Source organism: Pseudorca crassidens, chromosome 20, assembly GCF_039906515.1.
Source record: "Pseudorca crassidens isolate mPseCra1 chromosome 20, mPseCra1.hap1, whole genome shotgun sequence".
In the NCBI taxonomy this organism is placed as follows: Eukaryota; Metazoa; Chordata; class Mammalia; order Artiodactyla; family Delphinidae; genus Pseudorca; species Pseudorca crassidens.
Window position 1 is genome coordinate 44,327,205 of NC_090315.1, and position 20,715 is coordinate 44,347,919.

The following is a 20,715-nucleotide window of genomic DNA, read 5'->3' on the forward strand; positions in this document are numbered from 1 at the left end:
AGCTCTTATACTCATGCCTCTCCACCCCCACCTCCCTTTTCTTTGCTTGCTGGTTCCTATGCTACCTTCTCAGAAAGGCCATCCCTGTACTCTCTTTAAAATAGGTTCCTTCTTTAGTCTCTTTCCCACCACTTAGTAATACTTATAATTTTTAATTTTTGTTGTTGTCGATCTCCTCTGAGACTGTACACTCCATGAGGGCAAGGACCATGCATGTCTTATTTATACCTAGCATCTAGAACAATTCCTAGAAAATACTAATCACATTATAAATAGTTGAATGAATGAACACTTTCTTCACTTGGGTTCTGGTATGCCACACTTTTGGTTCTTCCATTTCACTGACTGTCTCTTCTCCTTTCTTATCCATTCTTTTTTGTCTCGCTGTCGCTAAAGTTTGGAATCCTCTATGCCTCAGTTGCCTGCTTTCTTCTTTTTTTTAATAGATCTTTATTGGAGTATAATTGCTTCACAATACTGTATTAGTTCCTGTTGTACACCAAAGTGAATCAGCTATATGCATACATATATCCCCTCCCTCTTGAGCGTCCCTCCCATCCTCCCTATCCCATCCCTCTAGGTCATCGCAAAGCACCCAGCTGATCTCCCTGTGGCCTGCTTTCTTCTATATCTATCTCTGTCTAAGCTCACTCCCTAGTCATCTCTTGTGGTCTTATGGCTTCAAATATTATCTATGCATTCATAAGACTCCCAAGTTTACATGGCCAGGCTGAGACTTTTTTTTTTTTTTTAGGCCGTGCCATGCGGCATGCAGGATCTTAGCTCCCAGCCAGGGATCGAACCTGTGCCTCCTGCATTGGGAGTGTGGAGTTTTAACCACTGGACTGCCGGGGAAGTCCCCAGGCTGAGACCTTTTTTTTTTTTTTTTTTGCGGTACGCGGGCCTCTTACTGTTGTGGCCTCTCCCGTTGCAGAGCACAGGCTCCGGATGCGCAGGCTCAGCGGTCATGGCTCACGGGCCCAGCTGCTCTGCGGCATGTGGGATCTTCCCGGACCGGGGCACGAACCCATGTCCCCTGCTTCAGCAGGCGGACTCTCAACCACTGCGCCACCAGGGAAGCCCAGGCTGAGATTTTTTAATGTAACTATGTACTTGATATCTCTACTTGGAAAGTTTATTGGAATCTCACATTTAATATGTACAAAGTGAAGTTTTTTTATTTCATATCTCTCAACTCTTTCTCATTTTCTCCTTCATTTCAGTAATTAGAAGTACTGTTCTTGTAATAGTTCAGGCCCAAAACCTTGGTGTCATCTTTGAGTCCCCTCTTTCTCCCATTTAATTCATCAACGAGTTCTGACAGCTCTACCATAATTAGAAAAAAACTCACTTCTTAATGTTTCCTCTGCTTTTACAACCCACCATCTCCTGGGTCCTTATGCTCCATTATTTGGCACCTGGCTTATAACAAGTCTCTTAAATGTATATCAGATTATATATATATATATATATCAAATCATGACACTGCTTTGCTTACTACCCTCCAGTGGTTTCTCATCTCGTAATAAAAACCAGTCATTCTACTGGTTTATGAGGCCTTACTTGAGTAGCCAGTGGCCCCACCCCCCACCAAGCCCTTATCATTTTATCTCCTCACTCTATTCCTACTGGCCTTCTTGCTTTTTCTCATAAACTCCAAAAATACTCCGTTCTCAGGCCTTTTGCACTCACTATTTCCTATACCCACAATATTCTTCCCCTAGATCTCTGTATAGCTCATTCCTCATATCCTTTTGGTATCTCCTCAAACATTGGAGAAAGAGCCCTTTTCTGACCTATCTAAATTAACTTCCCCTTTTCCCTACTCCATTCTCCTTACTTTATTTTATTTTTCCTTATAGCAAATATCACCACCTGACATTTTACTAGAATATAAGTTCTAAGAGGATGGGGACTTTACTCATATGTAAAGCTTACTCATGTTTTCAATGTCTACAACATGCCTGCTATATAGTAGCTACTCAAAAAATATTTATTAAATGAATGATCACATTGCTTGTGGTTTTAGGGCAAAATACACATATATGGTTGAAAAGTGAATAGGACAAAGTTAGCACCTGCGAAATGGCAAAATGGGAATACAGAAAGAAACTGGTTAATGACTTTGTTGAACTGAAGAAATAACACCTACACTGGGGATGTTCTACCTTTGGACCTGGTGTTATTGTTGGATGAAAAATACTGCCCCTCCCCCTCAGCTACTTTGAGTTCAGTTTTCTGTTCCTTGCAGCCTACAAACATATTTCATACAGAACCATTTTAGTCCTAAATTACACTAAATTTTAAAATAACATCTTGGTTGAAGAAACTGTCTTATGTCCCTCCAATGTTGCAAATTAAAACAAGTCTTCTGAAACAAATGTCTCTTATGTAGTAGGAGTGCTAAAAATGTGTGTGCCCTGTCATCTAGTAACTCTGCCCTTAATTTATCTTTGAAGACTACTTCAAAAGAAGATAAAAAGCTATAGGTATAGAGATGTTCAATGCTACATTATTTATAAGAGTAAAAAGTAGGAAATAACTATGATCATTGACTTGACATTTTATATGGCCTTGAAAATTGTTTAGAAACTTTATAAAGCCCAATATAATATGAAAAAATTGAAAGACCAAGTTGTATGTTAAATAGGCAAAACAAATCTAGACTGTTAGAAGTCAATATAGTGTTTACTTTTTTGGGAGAGGTAATAACTTGGAAGGGAGCCAAAGGGGGACTTCTGAGATGTTCTTTTTTTTTTTTGAAGTATAGTTGATTTACAGTGTTGTATTAGTTTCTGGTGTACAGCAAAGGGGTTCAGATATGTATGTGTGTGTGTGTGTGTATATATATATATTCTTTTTCAGATTCTTTTCCATTATAGTTTATTACAGGATATTGACTATAACTTCCTGTGCCATACAGTAGGACCTTGTTGTTTATCTTTTTATATAGTAGTTTGTATCTGCTAATCCCAAACTCCTAATTTATCCCTCCTCCTGTGTTCTTTTTTTTAAAGGGAGCTATTACAGGGTGTGTATGTTTGTGACAGCTTACCCAAACTATATACTTACGATATGTGTACTTTTGTGTATGTACCTTATCCTTTAATAAAAGGTTTTTAAAAAACCCAAAACTGTTATGGTCACAACTGTATAAAATATATACCCATGTAGACCAGGACATACATGAAAATGTTAAATGTGAGGTGATAGCACTTGTTTACAATTTCTTTGATGATTTTCTTATAGTCAGATAAGAAACAAATTTTTTAACTTTTAAAAAATACTTTTAATTGTGAAAAATATACATATATGTTCATTATATATTTATTACAGCTTTATTGAGATATAATTTACATACCATACAATTCACCCATTTAGAGTTTATAATTTAGTGGTTTTTAGTTTATTTACAGAATAGTGCAACCATTACCACAGTCACTGTTACAACATTTTCATCACCCCAGAAAGAAACCCAATACCCATTAGCAGTCACTCCCCATTTTCCCCCAGACCTCTTCATTTTGTTGTTTATTTTTTAAATAAATTTATTTATTTATGTATTTTTGGCTGTGTTGGGTCTTCTTTGCTGCCCACGGGCTTTCTACTCTTCACTGTGGTGCATGGGCTTCTCATTGCGATGGCTTCTCTTGTTGCGGAGCACGGGCTCTAGGCGTGCGGGCTTCAGTAGTTGCAGTACGCAGGCTTGGTAGTTGTGGCTCACAGGCTTGGTTGCTCCATGGCATGTGGGATCTTCCCGGACCAGGGCTCGAACCTGTGTCCCCTGCACTGACAGACAGATTCTTAACCACTGTGCCACCAGTGAAGTCCTTGTTGTTTATTTTTAATAGCTTTTCCCTTCAGCTTTTTTTTCCTTTTTTTTCAATAAATTTATTCATTTGTTTTTATTTTTGGCTGTCTTGGGGTCTTCGTTGCTGCGCGTGGGCTTTCTCTAGTTGCAGCGAGCGGGAGCTACTCTTCGTTGCAGTACGCGGGCTTCTCATTGCGGTGGTTTCTCTTGTGGAGCACGGGCTCCAGGCAGGCGGGCTTCAGTAGTTGCGGCATGCGGGCTCAGTAGTTGTGGCTCGTGGGCTCTCTAGAGCGCAGGCTCAGTAGCTGTGGCGCACAGGCTTAGTTGCTCCGCGGCATGTGGGAATTTCCCGGACCAGGGCTTGAACCCGTGTCCCCTGCATTGGCAGGCGGATTCCACTGCGCCACCAGGGAAGCCCCCTTCAGCTTTTTATCTAAGTCACAGATGGGTTTTCTTCTTTGGAGTTCTGATTTCCTTCTTCTCTTGATTCAGTAAGTGGGTTGAGAGAGTGGAGTGAGTGGTATACTTAGAAAGGTGTTTCAATTTATTAGGAAATATTTCAGAATTAAAAAAAATAAGGTATGTATTGGGTTCTTGCTAAATATTAGTCATTGTGTTAGGTTGCTTGCCTTAAAATGGTCCCATGCATTTCGGGTCATACTCTACTCACAGCCTTCCAGTTTTACAGAAAAAAGTGCCTCAGAAAACTGAGGTTCAGGCAGGTTAAGTAACTTGTCCATGTTCACACAGTGGTGGGAAGGCAGAGCCAGGGTTTAAACCTAGGGGGTTTTGTTTTGTTGTTTTAATATATGTAAAAACTCTTTACTGAGTATGTTCACTAAGCACAGAACATCTTAAAAGCTCTCAAATCTAGGACTTATGGAGGTAGTTAAATTGTAGGATGCTGGCTAATGATGACACCAAGAGTCTAAAGACATGTGTTTGTTATTTTCCACTGGTACTTATGTAATTAAATAATGTGATCTACTTGAGTACTTTTGAGGAGAGGCTACAGATTTGTGCTTCTCTTTGTTGTATCTATGAACAGTTTTGTCTTTGGTTTCCCAGTGATGATCTCTGGAAAAAGTGAAGATGTTCAACCAACACCTTGTATGAGGGGTTAGTACTACTTCTGCCTCTGTGAAAATGGAAAATAATCGCACCTCCCTAAAAGTGAAGTTGCAAAAATACCCTTATTGCTGCAGGTGCTCTCAGTAGGTAATTTGGCAGGACTTGTTTAGTGTTAAATACTCTAGCAAGGGGTACATTTTAAAAGTTCTGCCTTTATGAGGATTACTTTAACGATTAATCAATAGTTAAAAGCCCTGTTGAGTTATTTTCTAGTTGAGGTGAAGGATCCAGTGGGGTCATGTGTCTTTTGTAACCTGGTTTGCCATGACCAAAGATATGAATTCTTGATGGTGTGACTGTGAACGGAAGAACTCGTTCTGTTCATCATAAACATTTCTTGAATTTTATTGCAAGGAAACTGAGGCCTTGGAGAGGTTAAAATATGTGACTAAGCTCACAACTAATGGCAGAGGTAGGCTAGTGTCTAGATCTCCTGAATATCAGTCTGTAATACTTTGCATTAATAAACTAGTGTGTATAATTATAATTAAAAACCTTTCAAAGACTCTGCTTTATCCTTTACTCCATTTTAACCTGCAGACCCCAGAGGAGGCTGAATTTATATGATCATATCATTACATAATTCTGTGAGTATTTTTTAGAATTATGGATATGATTATTTCTTTTATAAAAGCATTTATTGTTTTCAGATTCTTATTTTAGAAAATACGGAAATACAGAAAAAGAGAAAAAATTAAATATGTGATAATTATGTATATCTGCAGAAATAATCAGATGCATTAAAACACACACACACATACACCACTCTTCAGTGGAGCTAATGTACATTTTATGTCCCACTTTCTTCCTCTCAAGATTATTATTATTTACGTTCTCATCTAGTAATTTATACATCTAAGATTTCTAATTTCTTGTTTTGTTAATTTTTTTCTTTTTTGCTCCCCCCAACCCCCATAGATCTTGAGCCAGATGATTGTGCATCCATTTACATCTTTAATGTAGATCCACCTCCATCTACTTTAAACTCACCACTTTGCTTACCACATCATGGATTACCGTCTCACTCTTCTGTTTTGTCATCATCGTTTCAGCTCCAAGGTCACAAAAACTATGAAGGAACTTGTGAAATTCCTGAATCTAAATACAGCCCATTAGGTGGTCCCAAACCCTTTGAGTGCCCAAGTATTCAAATTACATCCATCTCTCCTAACTGTCATCAAGAAATTGATACTCATGAAGATGACCTACACATAAATGACCCAGAAAGGGAATATTTGGAAAGGCCTTCTAGAGATCATCTCTATCTTCCTCTTGAGCCATCCTACCGGGAGTCTTCCCTTAGTCCTAGTCCTGCCAGCAGCATCTCTTCTAGGAGCTGGTTCTCAGATGCGTCTTCTTGTGAATCTCTTTCACATATTTATGATGATGTGGATTCGGAGTTGAATGAAGCTGCTGCCCGATTTACTCTCGGATCCCCTCTGACTTCTCCTGGTGGCTCCCCAGGAGGCTGCCCTGGAGAAGAGTCCTGGAATCAACAGTATGGACTTGGACACTCCTTGTCACCTAGGCAATCTCCTTGCCACTCTCCTAGATCTAGTGTCACTGATGAGAATTGGCTGAGCCCCAGGCCAGCCTCAGGACCCTCATCAAGGCCTACTTCCCCTTGTGGGAAACGGCGGCACTCTAGTGCTGAGGTTTGTTATGCTGGGTCCCTTTCGCCTCATCACTCACCTGTTCCTTCTCCTGGTCACTCCCCCAGGGGAAGTGTAACAGAAGATACCTGGCTCAATGCTTCTGTCCAGGGTGGATCAGGCCTTGGCCCTGCACTTTTTCCATTTCAGTACTGTGTAGAGACTGATATTCCTCTGAAAACAAGGAAGACTTCTGAAGATCAAGCTACCGTACTACCAGGAAAATTAGAGCTCTGTTCAGATGACCAAGGGAATCTTTCACCATCCCGGGAAACTTCAATAGATGATGGCCTTGGATCTCAGTATCCTTTAAAGAAAGATTCATCTGGTGACCAATTTCTTTCAGTTCCTTCACCCTTTACCTGGAGCAAACCAAAGCCTGGCCACACCCCTATATTTCGGTGAGTTGATGGAAATAGATGATGGTCATTTTTCATGTTTATGTGTTATTGGTGGCATGTAACTACATTATCTATATAGAATTATTTGACCGTTTTTCTTCCTCCTTTTTTTTCTTCAATTTCTTGCAGACAAAGTCCACATTTATTTTCCTTTTAGTCTTAAAAGTGTCTTTAGATAGGCTAAAGTTATAATTTTCAAAGTGTATAATGAATTGCAGATAATAGCAAATTAATTACATTTAAGAATCCCTAGAAGGAATTTTCTTATCCACAAAAGCTTCTTGTAAAAGATTGATTATAGTATAAATTAAATTACTAATAAAACCACTTGGGGGGCTTCCCTGGTGGCGCAGTGGTTGGGAGTCCGCCTGCCGATGCAGGGGACACGGGTTCGTGCCCCGGTCCGGGAGGATCCCACATGCCGCGGAGTGGCTGGCCCCATGAGCCATGGCCGCTGAGCCTGCGCGTCCGGAGCCTGTGCTCCGCCGCGGGAGAGGCCACAGCAGTGAGAGGCCCACGTACCGCAAAAAAAAAAAAACCACTTGGGAATAGGCTTTTTATATTTTTAAGAACTCAATATACAAGTGAAATTTGCTTTTTATATTTGTAGCAAGTGGTTTTTCCCATAATTTTTTTTTGTCTTTTTACTTCATAAGTTTGTGATTTTTTTGTTGTTGTAGAGGAATTTTTAAATTTTATATATTCAGGTTTGTCTTTTCCTTCACGGCTTTTGGATTTTATGTTATATTTGAAAGCCTACCCCACTCTAAAGTAACTACAAATAAAAAAATCTAACTCTCACGAGTTTCTAACAAAATTTTTATGTATAATTTTTATAATATATGTACATAACATGTAGTATTTGTATTTATAAATTTTATATATATATATATATATATATAAAATTTTTTTTTTTTTTGAATCGTGAGTCCGGCTAAGGACTGGAGTGAAGACTATTGTAATGACTTTATTTTCTAAGTGGCTTATCAGTTACCACAATGCCATTTATAGAATCAATCTAGTCTATAATTGATTAGAAAAGACAACTTACCATGTATTAAATCCCCACATGGAGTTGGGTCTGTTTACTTTTTTTAAAAATGTTTTTTTGTTGGTATGAATGTTTATTTCTGGATCTAGATCTTTAGAAAAATATAATGTGGAATTATGGTATTGAAGATTCCTTTGAGCCCATCACTTTGCATCTGAAAATTATCTTAATCTTTTTAGGGGTTTGCTTGAACAAGTGCAGAAACTCGCTGAGAGTTGATGAAGTTGAGTTGTTGCTTCAGACTAATAAAAATTAATACCTTTGATCTTCAGAGTAGCTGGTAAAGCTAGGCTGAGGACATTCAAGGAAGTAATGAAATGATTTAGGAATTTACTGTAGGCATGATAGCATTTCAAAGGTAGAAGAGACCTTTAAAGTCCCATTTCACCAATCATTAAGAAGATATTACTTTCTAATACAAATCATTCTAGGTTTGGGTCCATTAATATTTGACCTGTGGACGTAGAAGTTGTTTCTTTTCTAATGCCATATTTTCAATGCTAATATATCTAAATGAACCTCTCCCCTTTAAGCTGTTTAAATTTTGATTGTTTTTGTAATTATATACACATATTTGAGAAAGTTACAGTTTATGAAATGTTAGAATTTATCCTTTTAAAAAATATATATACGAAACTAAAAAGTAGATAAAATTGATTTTATTCTTCAGGTTAAAGAATTATTTCTTAAACACCCACCATATCCAGTGTTATAACTTATTAAGTGATGTTTTCTTTTTTTATTTTATTTTTTGAATACTTTGCTTCAATGATCATGGGAAGAAATGTTGGTGCAAGTAATTTGAATCATTGCTTGACAATACTAGCGTGGTGAAATGCATCTTTGTGTGTTTTGTTTATAGCACGTCTTCATTACCTCCACTAGACTGGCCTTTACCAACTCATTTTGGACAATATGAACTGAAAATAGAAGTGCAACCTAAAACTCATCATCGAGCCCATTATGAAACTGAAGGTAGCCGAGGAGCAGTGAAAGCATCTACTGGGGGACATCCTGTTGTGAAGGTATGAGATTTTGGGGATGTTTCTGCAGATACCATACATCTGTTAATGATATGGTCTATTCAGTCAGGTACTGCTGAGCCCGAAGAGAGAAAATTTTCAAACCTAGAAAGCTTACATTGAGGTTTTGTGTCCTTGTTGATAGCACTTCCGCATTGAGGTGTTTTTTTTTTTTGCTAGGCTAAAAGATATTCTTCCTGGACTGACTCTCCAGCTGGTGAAACTCAGGGGAAAGATTATAATGGTCAAATAGTTGTTTTTCTGATCTAAAAAAAAATTGTATTATGTTTATAAGTACAATACATGCTTGTTTAAAGTCCAAATAATACAGAAAAGTAGAAAGAATAAAGCAATAAAATACCTAAAATCTAACCCCCTCAGAAATAAGCAGTTGTTAACATTTGATTAACATTCCAGATAATTCTCTGTGTGTATGTTTAGTGGAAGACTAGATGGATGACTAGAAAAATGCATGGACTTTTTTTAAGGATAAGATTATGTTGAACATCTTTGTAATTAATTTTTATTTGAATTTATTAGAAAATAAAACTAAAGTGAAATTATTATAATTATATAATATTCGAGTGTATAAAATATAATATGTAAGTTTTGACTCATAAGAATTGAATATTGGGCTTCCCTGGTGGCGCAGTGGTTGAGAGTCTGCCTGCCAATGCAGGGGACACGGGTTCGAGCCCTGGTCTGGGAAGATCCCACATGCTGCGGAGCAACTAGGCCCGTGAGCCACAACTACTGAGCCTGCGCGTCTGGAGCCTGTGCTCCGCAACAAGAGAGGCCGCGATAGTGAGAGGCCCGCGCACTGCGATGAAGAGTGGCCCCCGCTCGCCGCAACTAGAGAAAGCCCTCGCACAGAAACGAAGACCCAACACAGCCAAAAATAAATAAATAAATAAAATTTTTTTTTTAAAAAGAATTGAATATTAACCTTAATTTTACTTGAATGAAACATTTAAAAAATGAAACAGAAATAAAACTATATGGGGGCTTCCCTGGTGGCTCAGTGGTTGAGAGTCCGCCTGCCGATGCAGGGGACACGGGTTCGTGCCCCGGTCCGGGAAGATCCCACATGCCGTGGAGCGGCTAGGCCCGTGAGCCATGGCCGCTGAGCCTGTGCGTCCGGAGCCTGTGCTCAGCAACAGGAGAGGCCACAACAGTGAGAGGCCTACGTACACTACCCTCTACCTCCTGAATTTTGATGCTTATATTATTCTTCCTTACAGATCTATAGACATCTCCCTGCCTCATGTCCCACCACTCCTGTTATTTAGCTTAGTCCTATATGTGTTGATAGTTGGATTCAGTGATTACTACTAATTCTTTTTTTTTTATTTTTTTTATTTTTTTTATTTTTTCATTTTTTTGCAGTACGTGGGCCTCTCACTGTTGTGGCCTCTCCCGTTGCGGAGCGCAGGCTCCGGACACGCAGGCTCAGCGGCCATGGCCCACGGGCCCAGCCGCTCCGCAGCATGTGGGATCCTCCCGGACCGGGGCACGAACCTGTGTCTCCTGCATCGGCAGGCGGACTCTCAACCACTGCGCCACCAGGGAAGCCCACTACTAATTCTTTTTTATTTTTTCTTTTTCAAGTGTTTTTGTTTGTTTAAGGAGGGCTTTGGATTCTATATTCCTTGCATTCTTTCATGATTGAGAATGTTTATTTGTTGCCTTTATATACTCAAACATCAGAATGGCTATGTATAATAATCTTTTTTTTTTTTTTTTTTTGCGGTACGCGGGCCTCTCACTGTTGTGGCCTCTCCTGTTGCGGAGCACAGGCTCCGGACGCGCAGGCCCAGCAGCCATGGCCCACGGGCCCAGCCGCTCCACGGCATGTGGGATCCTCCCGGACCGGGGCACGAACCCGTGTCCCCTGCATCGGCAGGCGGACTCTCAACCACTGCGCCACCAGGGAAGCCTGGGTTTTCTCTTCTCTAGTTGTGACGCTCAGACTGCAGGGCGCTTCGGCTCTGTAGTTGTAGTGCGCGGGTTCCAGAGCTCGTGGGCCCTGTAGTTTGCTGCACATGGGCTGTAGTTGAGGCGCGCGAGCTCAGTAGTTGTGGTACGCGGGCTTAGTTGCCCCACGACATGTGGAATCTTAGTTCCCTGACCAGGAATCGAACCAGGGTACCCTGCATTGTAAGGTGGATTCTTTACCCCTGGACCACCAGGGAAGCCCGCCCCCCACCCCACCTTTGTTTATAAATGGCTGCACCGAGCAGCTTGTGAAGTCTTAGTTCCCGGACCAGGGATTGAACCCAGGCTCTGGCAGTGAAAGCGCAGAGTCCTAACCACTGGGACTGCCAGGGAATTCCCCATTTCTTGTATCTTTGCCTTTTGAAAGAAGTTATTTACAAGTGCTTAAATGAACAAAATCTTTTGGGAGTACAAGTGATTTGTTTCCACAGTATTCCTTTAATTAAAAACTGATTCCCTGCCAAAAAAAAATCGCGGCTGGGACGGGGGAATTCCCTGGCAGTCTGGTGGTTAGGACTCGGGTCCTTCCACTGCCAGGGCTCCCTGCTTAAAGGGAGACTAACACTTTGAATATTATCAGTGTTTTATATTCTCCTTGTGAGTGACTTATTTTTTTTTTCTAACTTGTTTCTTTAGAAATTATATCATTCATTATACTTGAAATTACTTAACCAGAGTATGTCTGGAGGTTGATGTTTCTTTTTCAGTCTTCCCCACTACGTATGATGCTCCCTTTCAAATTGAGATTCTTCCTTCCTGCAAGAAAAATTTTCTACATTATGTATCTATATATTTCCTGTTCTATATGTTTTGTCTTTACTTCAGAGGCTCCAGTTACTATTCACATGTTGACTTCTTTGTCAGTCCTCCATATCTATGTTCTTTTCTCGGGATACTTTAATGTATTTTTTTTTTTTTTAGTAAACCTATTTATTTATTTATCTATCTATCTATTTATTTATTTATTTATGGCTGCATTGGGTCTTCGTTGCTGCCTGTGGGCTTTCTCTAGTTGCGGCACGTGGGGGATGCTCTTCGTTGCGGTGCGCAGGCTTCTTATTGCGGTGGCTTCTCTTGTGGAGCACGGGCTCTATGCATGCGGGCTTCTGTAGTTGTGGCTTGCGGGCTCTAGAACACAGGCTCAGTAGTTGCGGCCCACGGGCTTAGTTGCTCCGCGGCATGTGGAATCTTCCCAGACCAGGGCTCGAACCCGTGTCCCCTGCATTAGCAGGCGGATTCTTTTTTTGTTTTTTGCGGTGCGCGGGCCTTTCACTGTTGTGGCCTCTCCCGTTGCGAGCACAGACTCCGGATGCGCAGGATCAGTGGCCATGGCTCACGGGCCCAGCCGCTCTGCGGCATGTGGGATCTTCCCAGACCGGGGCACGAACCCGTGTCCCCTGCATCGGCAGGCGGACTCTCAACCATTGCGCCACCAGGGAAGCCCGGCAGGTGGATTCTTAACCACTGCGCCACCAGGGAAGCCCCCTGCGACTGTGTTTTGTGTTTTGAATTTTAAATTGGTTCCTTGGCTCCACTTACCACTCATTTGATATTTTATCATTATATTTGGTCTCATGATTTATTGAATTTATATTCTTGAATCTTTTAGTGTGGAGCATTCACCAGCAGTCAATTTCTGTGTTCTGTTTCCTGTGTGTGTGTGTTGAGGGGAGGTTTTGTTTTCATTTTTATTGTATTTTCAACTGTCTTTTGCATAATTTCCTACTTTTTTCCTTAAATAAAAACAAAAACAAACCATGTATATTATGGTTGCCTAATTGCCTTGTCTTTTCCTCCCATTTTGTTTGAGAGCTTTGGTCTATAGCCTGAGGCGATTGGGGTAAAGAGGTAGAGAATTAGTTTAGGATAGGCCTTGTTGGGTTTGGCTCAAGAAAGTGAACAATATCATGTATGTGGCCCACTCCCAGTATGTTAGTATGTATCATATTTTCATGAGCTTTGCTTGTTCCTCTTGTACAACACAGAGTTCTGGAAGATGAAAGCACTTCTGACCTTTTTTGCCTCTGCCAAAGGCTCTGGAGCAGAATGCAGGATCTTTTCTTCGTGAGGCAGAGTTTTTCCTTGACTTGCCTCAGAGTTGCCTACTTAGAACTTTGATCTACTTTGCTACAAATTAGTTAGCATTCTCTGCTATTTTATTTTCCCACTTCATTACTTTTATTCCATTAATTTACTCTTTAATTTTATTTGCTCACTTTTCCTATTACCGTTCCTGGTGAGTGAAGGTATGGATTGGTTAGCAGCTCTGCCATACTGCATCAGAGTCTTCTGTTTCACAGTCCTCACCACCCCCTTGCCCTTTTGAAGTTTATAGCTCAAAGTTGTTCTTTATTTGGTTATTACTGGTAGATTTTTGGCTGTTTCCTACCCCCCACACATATACATTTTGTTTATTTTGTTAGGTATTAGGGGAAGAAGATTGTGATACTACTTCATTTCATTGTCTTTATCCAGAAGTTCTTTTTCTTTTTCTAATATCAAGAGGAAAATAAGCATTATATGATGAGAGCAGGTCATGCCAAATTGAAAAAGAAACATTCCTGATTGTACATACTCTACCACACTTGCAGAGCTGTATGCTTTGTATGGAACACTCTATTTGTGCATGCCCACTTCTGAGACCACATTTTTTCCACCAGCAGAGGTGGCCCCTCTCCAGGAACTAAGAAGAATATTTGTAAGATTTCTACACTATTCTGAGAATTTTTTTTTTATTTAATTTTATTTTTTTTAAACAGCAGGTCCTTGTTAGTCATCAGTTTTATACACATCAGTGTATACATGTCAATCCCAATCGCCCAATTCATTCACCACCACCACCACCACCCCACCATCACTTCCCCCCTTGGTGTCCATACGTTTGTTCTCTACATCTGTGTCTCAATTTCTGCCCTGCAAACTGGTTCATCTGTACCATTTTTCTAGGTTCCACATATATGCGTTAATATACAATATTTGTTTTTCTCATTCTGACTTACTTCACTCTGTATGAGAGTCTCTAGATCCATCCACGTCTCAACAAATGACCCAATTTCGTTCCTTTTTATGGCTGAGTAATATTCCATTGTATATATGTACCACATCTGCTTTATCCATTCGTCCGTTGATGGGCATTTAGGTTGCTTCCATGTCCTAGCTATTGTAAATAGTGCTGCAATGAACATTGGGGTGCATGCGTCTTTTTGAATTATGGTTTTCTCTGGGTATATGCCCAGTAGTGGGATTGCTGGGTCATATGGTAATTCTATTTTTAGTTTTTTAAGGAACCTCCATACTCTTCTCCATAGTGGCTGTATCAATTTACATTCCCACCAACAGTGCGAGAGGGTTCCCTTTTCTCCACACCCTCTCCAGCATTTGTTGTTTGTAGATTTTCTGATGATGCCCATTCTAACTGGTGTGAGGTGATACCTCATTGTAGTTTTGATTTGCATTTCTCTAATAATTAGTGATGTTGAGCAGCATTTCATGTGCTTCTTGGCCATCTGTATGTCTTCTTTGGAGAAATGTCTATTTAGGTCTTCTGCCCATTTTTGGATTGGGTTGTTTGTTTTTTTAATATTGAGCTGCATGAGCTATTTATATATTTTGGAAATTAATTCTTTGTCCGTTGATTCATTTTCAAATATTTTCTCCCATTCTGAGGGTTGTCTTGTTTATGGTTTCCTTTGCTGTGCAAAAGCTTTGAAGTTTCATTAAGTCCCATTTGCTTATTTTTGTTTTTATTTCCATTACTCTAAGAGGTGGATCAAAAAAGACCTTGCTGTGATTTATATCAAAGAGTGTTGTTCCTGTGTTTTCCTCTAGGAGTTTTATAGTGTCCGGTCTTACATTTAGGTCTCAAATCCATATTGAGTTTATTTTTGTGTGTGGTGTTAGGCAGTGTTCTAATTTCAGTCTTTTACATGTAGCTGTCCAGTTTTCCCAGCACCACTTATTGAAGAGACTGTCTTTTCTCTATTGTATATCCTTGCCTCCTTTGTCATAGATTAGTTGACCATAGGTGCGTGGGTTTATCTCTGGGCTTTCTATCTTGTTCCATTGATCTGTGTTTCTGTTTTTTTTTTGCTGTACATGGGCCTCTCACTGTTGTGGCCTCTCCCGTTGCAGAGCACAGGCTCCGGACGCGCAGGCTCGGCGGCCATGGCTCACGGGCCCAGCCGCTCTGCGGCATGTGGGATCTTCCCGTACCGGGGCACGAACCCGTGTCCCCTGCATCGGCAGGCGGACTCTCAACCACTGCGCCACCAGGGAAGCCCTGTGTTTCTGTTTTTGTGCCAGCACCCTATTGTCTTCATTACTGTAGCTTTGTAGTATAGTCTGAAGTCAGGGAGTCTTATTCCTCCCACTCTGTCTTTTTCCATCAAGACTGCTTTGTCTATTCGGGGTCTTTGTGTTTCCATACAAATTTTAAGATTTTTTGTTCTAGTTCCGTAAAAAATGCCATTGGTAATTTGATAGGGATTGCATTGAATCTGTAGATTGCTTTGGGTAGTATAGTCATTTTCACAATATTGATTCTTCCAATCCAAGAATATGGTATATCTCTCCATCTGTTGGTATCATCTTTAATTTCTTTCATCAGTTTCTTATAGTTTTCTGCATACAGGTCTTTTGTCTCCCTAGGTAGGTTTATTCCTAGGTATTTTATTCTTTTTGTTGCAGTGGTAAATGGGAGTGTTTCCTTAATTTCTCTTTCAAATTTTTCATCATTAGTGTATAGGAATGCAAGAGATTTCTGTGCATTAATTTTGTATCCTGCAACTTTACCGAATTCATTGATTAGCTCTAGTAGTTTTCTGGTAGCATCTTTAGGATTCTGTATGTATAGTATCATGTCATCTGCCAACAGTGACAGTTTTACTTCTTCTTTTCCAATCTGTATTCCTTTTATTTCTTTTTCTTCTCTGATTGCTGTGGCTAGAACTTCCAAAACTGTGCTGAATAATAGTGGTGAGAGTGGACATCCTTGTCTTGTTCCTGATCTTAGAGGAAGTGCTTTCAGTTTTTTACCATTGAGAATGATGTTTGCTGTGGGTTTGTCATATATGACCTTTATTATGTTGAGGTAGGTTCCCTCTTTGCCTGCTTTCTGGAGAGTTTTTATCATAAATGGGTGTTGAATTTTGTCAAAAGCTTTTTTCTGCATCTATTGAGATGATCATATCGTTTTTATTCTTCAGTTTGTTAATATGGTGTATCGCATTGATTGCTTAACGTATATCGAAGAATCCTTGCATGCCTGGGATAAATCCCACTTGATCATGGTGTATGATCCTTTTAATGTGTTGTTGGATTCTGTTTGCTAGTATTTTGTTGAGGATTTTTGCATCTATATTCATCAGTAATACTGGTCTGTAATTTTCTTTTTTTGTAGTATCTTTGTCTGGTTTTGATAGCAGGGTGATGGTGGCCTCATAGAATGAGTTTGGGGTGTTCCTTCCTCTGCAATTCTTTGGAAGAGTTTGAGAAGGATGAGTGTTAGCTCTTCTCTAAATGTTTGATAGAATTCACCTGTGAGTCCATCTGGTCCTGGACTTTTGTTTGTTGGAAGATTTTTCATCACAGTTTCAATTTCATTACTTGTGATTGGTCTGTTCATATTTTCTATTTCTTCCTGGTTCAGTCTTGGAAGGTTATACCTTTCTAAGAATTTGTCTATTTCTTCCAGGTTGTCCATTTTATTGGCATAGAGTTGCTTCTAGTAGTCTCTTAGGATGCTTTGTATTTCTGCAGTGTCTGTTGTAACTTCTCCTTTTTCTTATCTAATTTTATTGATTTGAGTCCTTTCCCTCTTTTTCTTGATGAGTCTGGCTAATGGTGTATCAATTTTGTTTATCTTCTCAAAGAACCAGCTTTTCATTTTATTGATATTTGCTATTGTTTTCTTTGTTTCTATTTCATTTATTTCTGCTCTGATCTTTATGATTTCTTTCCTTGTGCTAACTTTGGGTTTTGTTTGTTCTTCTTTCTCCAGTTCCTGTAGGTGTAAGGTTAGATTGTTTATTTGAGATTTTTCTTGTTTCTTGAGGTAGGTTTGTATAGCTATAAACTTCCCTCTTAGAACTGCTTTTGCTGCATCCCATAGGTTTTGGATCATCGTGTTTTCATTGTCATTTGTCTCTAGGTATTTTTTGATTTCCTCTTGATTTCTTCAGTGATCTCTTGGTTATTTAGTAACGTATTGTTTAGCCTCCATGTGTTTGTGTTTTTTTACGTTTTTTTCCCTGTAATTCATTTCTAATCTCATAGCGTTGTGGTCAGAAAAGATGCTTGATATGATTTCAATTTTCTTAAATTTACTGAGGCTTGATTTGTGACCCAAGATGTGATCTATCCTGGAGAATGTTCTGTGCACACTTGAGAAGAAAGTGTAATCTGCTGTTTTTGGATGGAATGTCCTATAAGTATCAATGAAATCTATGTGGTCTATTGTGTCATTTAAAGCTTCTGTTTCTTTATTTATTTTCATTTTGTATGATCTGTCCATTGGTGTAAGTGAGGTGTTAAAGTCTGCCACTATTATTGTGTTACTGTCGATTTCCTCTTTTATAGCTTTTAGCAGTTGCCTTATGTATTGAGGTGGTCCTGTGTTGAGTGCATTATAAATTGTTATATCTTCTTGGATTGATCCCTTCATCATTATGTAGTGTCCTTCGTTGTCTCTTGCAACATTCTTTATTTTAAAGTCTATTTTATCTGATATGAGTATTGCTACTCCGGCTTTCTTTTGATTTCCATTTGCATGGAATATCTTTTTCCATCCCCTCACTTTCAGTCTGAATGTGTCCCTAGGTCTGAAGTGGGTCTCTTGTAGACAGCATATAGATGGGTCTTGTTTTTGTATCCATTCAGCAAGCCTGTGTCTTTTGGTTGGAGCATTTAATCCATTCACGTTGAAGGTAATTATCGATATGTATGTTCCTATGACCATTTCCTTAATTGTTTTGGGTTTGTTTTTGTAGGTCCTTTTCTTCTCTTGTGTTTCCCACTTAGAGAAGTTCCTTCACCATTAGTTGTAGAGCTGTTTTGGTGGTGCTGAATTCTGTTATCTTTTGCTTGTCTGTAAAGCTTTTGATTTCTCCATCACATCTGAATGAGATCCTTGCCGGGTAGAGTAATCTTGGTTGTAGGTTCTTCCCTTTCATCACTTTAAGTATATCATGCCATTCCCTTCTGGCTTGTAGAGTTTCTGCTGAGAAATCAGCTGTTAACCTTATGGGAGTTTCCTTATATGTTATTTGTCATTTTTCCCTTGCTGCTTTCAATAATTTTTCTTTGTCTTTAATTTTTGCCAAATTGATTACTATGTGTCTCGGCGTGTTTCTCCTTGGGTTTATCCTGTATGAGACCCTCTGTGCTTCCTGAACTTGGTTGGCTATTTCCTTTCCCATGTTAGGGAAGTTTTTGACTATAATCTCTTCAGATATTTTCTCTGGTCCTTTCTCTTTCTGTCCTCCTCTGGGACCCCTGTAATGCAAATGTTGCATTTAATGTTGTCCCAGAGGTCTCTTAGGCTGTCTTCATTTTTTTTCATTCTTTTCTTTATTCTGTTCCACAGTAATGAATTCCACCATTCCGTCTTCCAGGTCACTTATCCATTCTTCTGCCTCAGTTATTCTGCTATTGATTCCTTCTAGTGTAGTTTTCATTTCAGTTATTGTATTGTTCATCTCTGTTTGTTTGTTCTTTAATTCTTCTAGGTCTTTGTTAAACATTTCTTGCATCTTCTCAATCTTTGCCTCCATTCTTTTTCCGAGGTCCTGGATCATCTTCACTATCATTATTCTGAAATCTTTTTCTGGAAGGTTGCCTATCTCTACTTCATTTAGTTGTTTTTCTGGGGTTTTATCTTGTTCCGTCATCTGGTACATAGCCCTCTGCCTTTTCATCTTGTCTATCTTTCTGTGAATGTGGTTTTTGTTCCACAGGCTGCAGGATTGTAGTTCTTCTTGCTTCTGCTGTCTGCCCTCTGGTGGATGAGGCTATCTAAGCGGCTTGTGTAAGTTTCTTGATGGTAGGGACTGGATGTTCTGAGAATTTTTTAATATTCAGAAAGAGAAAGAGGATGACACCAATTGCCATTCCAGACCAATCTGACCATTACACATAAGAGTGGTGTGCTTGGTTCTCAAGCCTGGGAAAAATGCGTTGATTTTTTTCTGTATGTGCAGACTTTTAAAAAATGTTTTACTGCTGTATGGGAATGCATCATTAAAGTACACAAATATTAACATGTATAGCTCAATGAATTTTTCATACACACACAGACACACGCACACACATACTCACACACACGTAAAACTACAAACAGGTTAAGGTATAGAATGTTTTAAGCACCCTAGAAGACTCCCTTGTGCCCTTCCCAGTTTATATCTTCCAACCAAAGGTAACTGTGCTTCTGACCATTTATTATCGTTGATTAGTTTTTTTATTCATGAGTTGCTAATAAATGGACTCATACGAAGTGTTCTGTTTTCTGTCTAGCTTCATTTAACACATGAGCGTGAAATTCATCCAGTTTGGGTTTTTTTGTAGTTTGAAAAAAATTGCTGTATAATATTCCATCGTATGAATTTACTACAATTTCTTTATCTGTCGTTCTGTTCATTGACACTTGGTTTGTATCCAGTTTTCAAATATCACGAGTAAAGCCGCTGTATGCTTTTTTTTACACATATCTTTTGATGGACGAAGCATTCACATGTTTTTGGTATATGTTTATATGTCTCAGAGTGGAATTGCTGGTTTTTCAAAGGAGCTGTACCAGTTTTTACTCCTGACCAGCCATATATGAAAGTTCCAGTTACTCTACATCCTCACCAATAATACCAGCACTTGGTTCTTGTCTTTTAATTTTAACCATTCTGACAGGGATGTGGAGGTATCACACTGGTTTTAAATTGTTGTTTCTTTCTTTTTTTTTTTTTTAAATTGTTGTTTCTTGATAACCAGTGACGTTGAACATCTTTTCATATGTTTATCAGACATTTGGCTGTCCTTTTTGTGAAGTCTCTGTTCACATCTCTTGACCAATTTTTAAATTGTCTCTTTTTCTTACTGATTTGTAGGAGTTTTTAATATTTGGATATAAGTCCTTTGTCAGATATGTGTATGGCAAATGACATTTCTTTTCCTAGTCTGTTGCTTGCTTTTTCACTTTCTTAATTGTGTCTTTTGATAAATGGAAGTTTTTAATTTTAATGAAGTCCAAATTATCAGTCTTGTTTTCCATGGAAAGTGCTTTCATACCTTTTCAAGAATCTTTGCTTGCTCCAAGGTTATGAAGATAGTTTCCTGTGTTTTATTCTGGAAGCTTTATTACTTTACCTTTTACATATAGGTCTGTGATCTATCTCAAATTAATTTTTGTATATGAATTAAAGGTGAAGATTAAGATACATTTTGTTTTCTTATGGATAGAAGTTGATCCAGTACCATTATTGAAAAGCCCATCATTTTTCTACTCTACGACATTGGTGCCTTTGTCATAAATCAGGTGACCAGCCATATATCTGTGGCTCTCTTCCCTAACTCTTCATTCTGTGCCATTGGACTATTTGTTCTGTCTTAGTACCATTACTACATTGCATTAATTATAATTTCTTTATAGTAAATCTTGATATTTGAT

General features: G+C 39.1%; 1 protein-coding gene across 4 annotated transcripts in view; it reads left to right on the plus strand.

Annotated features, from left to right (window-relative positions):
• Nucleotides 1–20,715, plus strand: part of NFATC3 (nuclear factor of activated T cells 3) — a 133,847-nt gene that overhangs the window by 38,990 nt on the left and 74,142 nt on the right. For all 4 annotated transcript variants that reach the window (XM_067718543.1, XM_067718541.1, XM_067718542.1 and 1 more), the window contains exons 2-3: nucleotides 5,861–6,995; nucleotides 8,909–9,071. In XM_067718543.1, coding sequence (XP_067574644.1) covers nucleotides 5,861–6,995; nucleotides 8,909–9,071 — 1,298 coding nt within the window. The remainder of the gene's footprint in view (nucleotides 1–5,860; nucleotides 6,996–8,908; nucleotides 9,072–20,715) is intronic.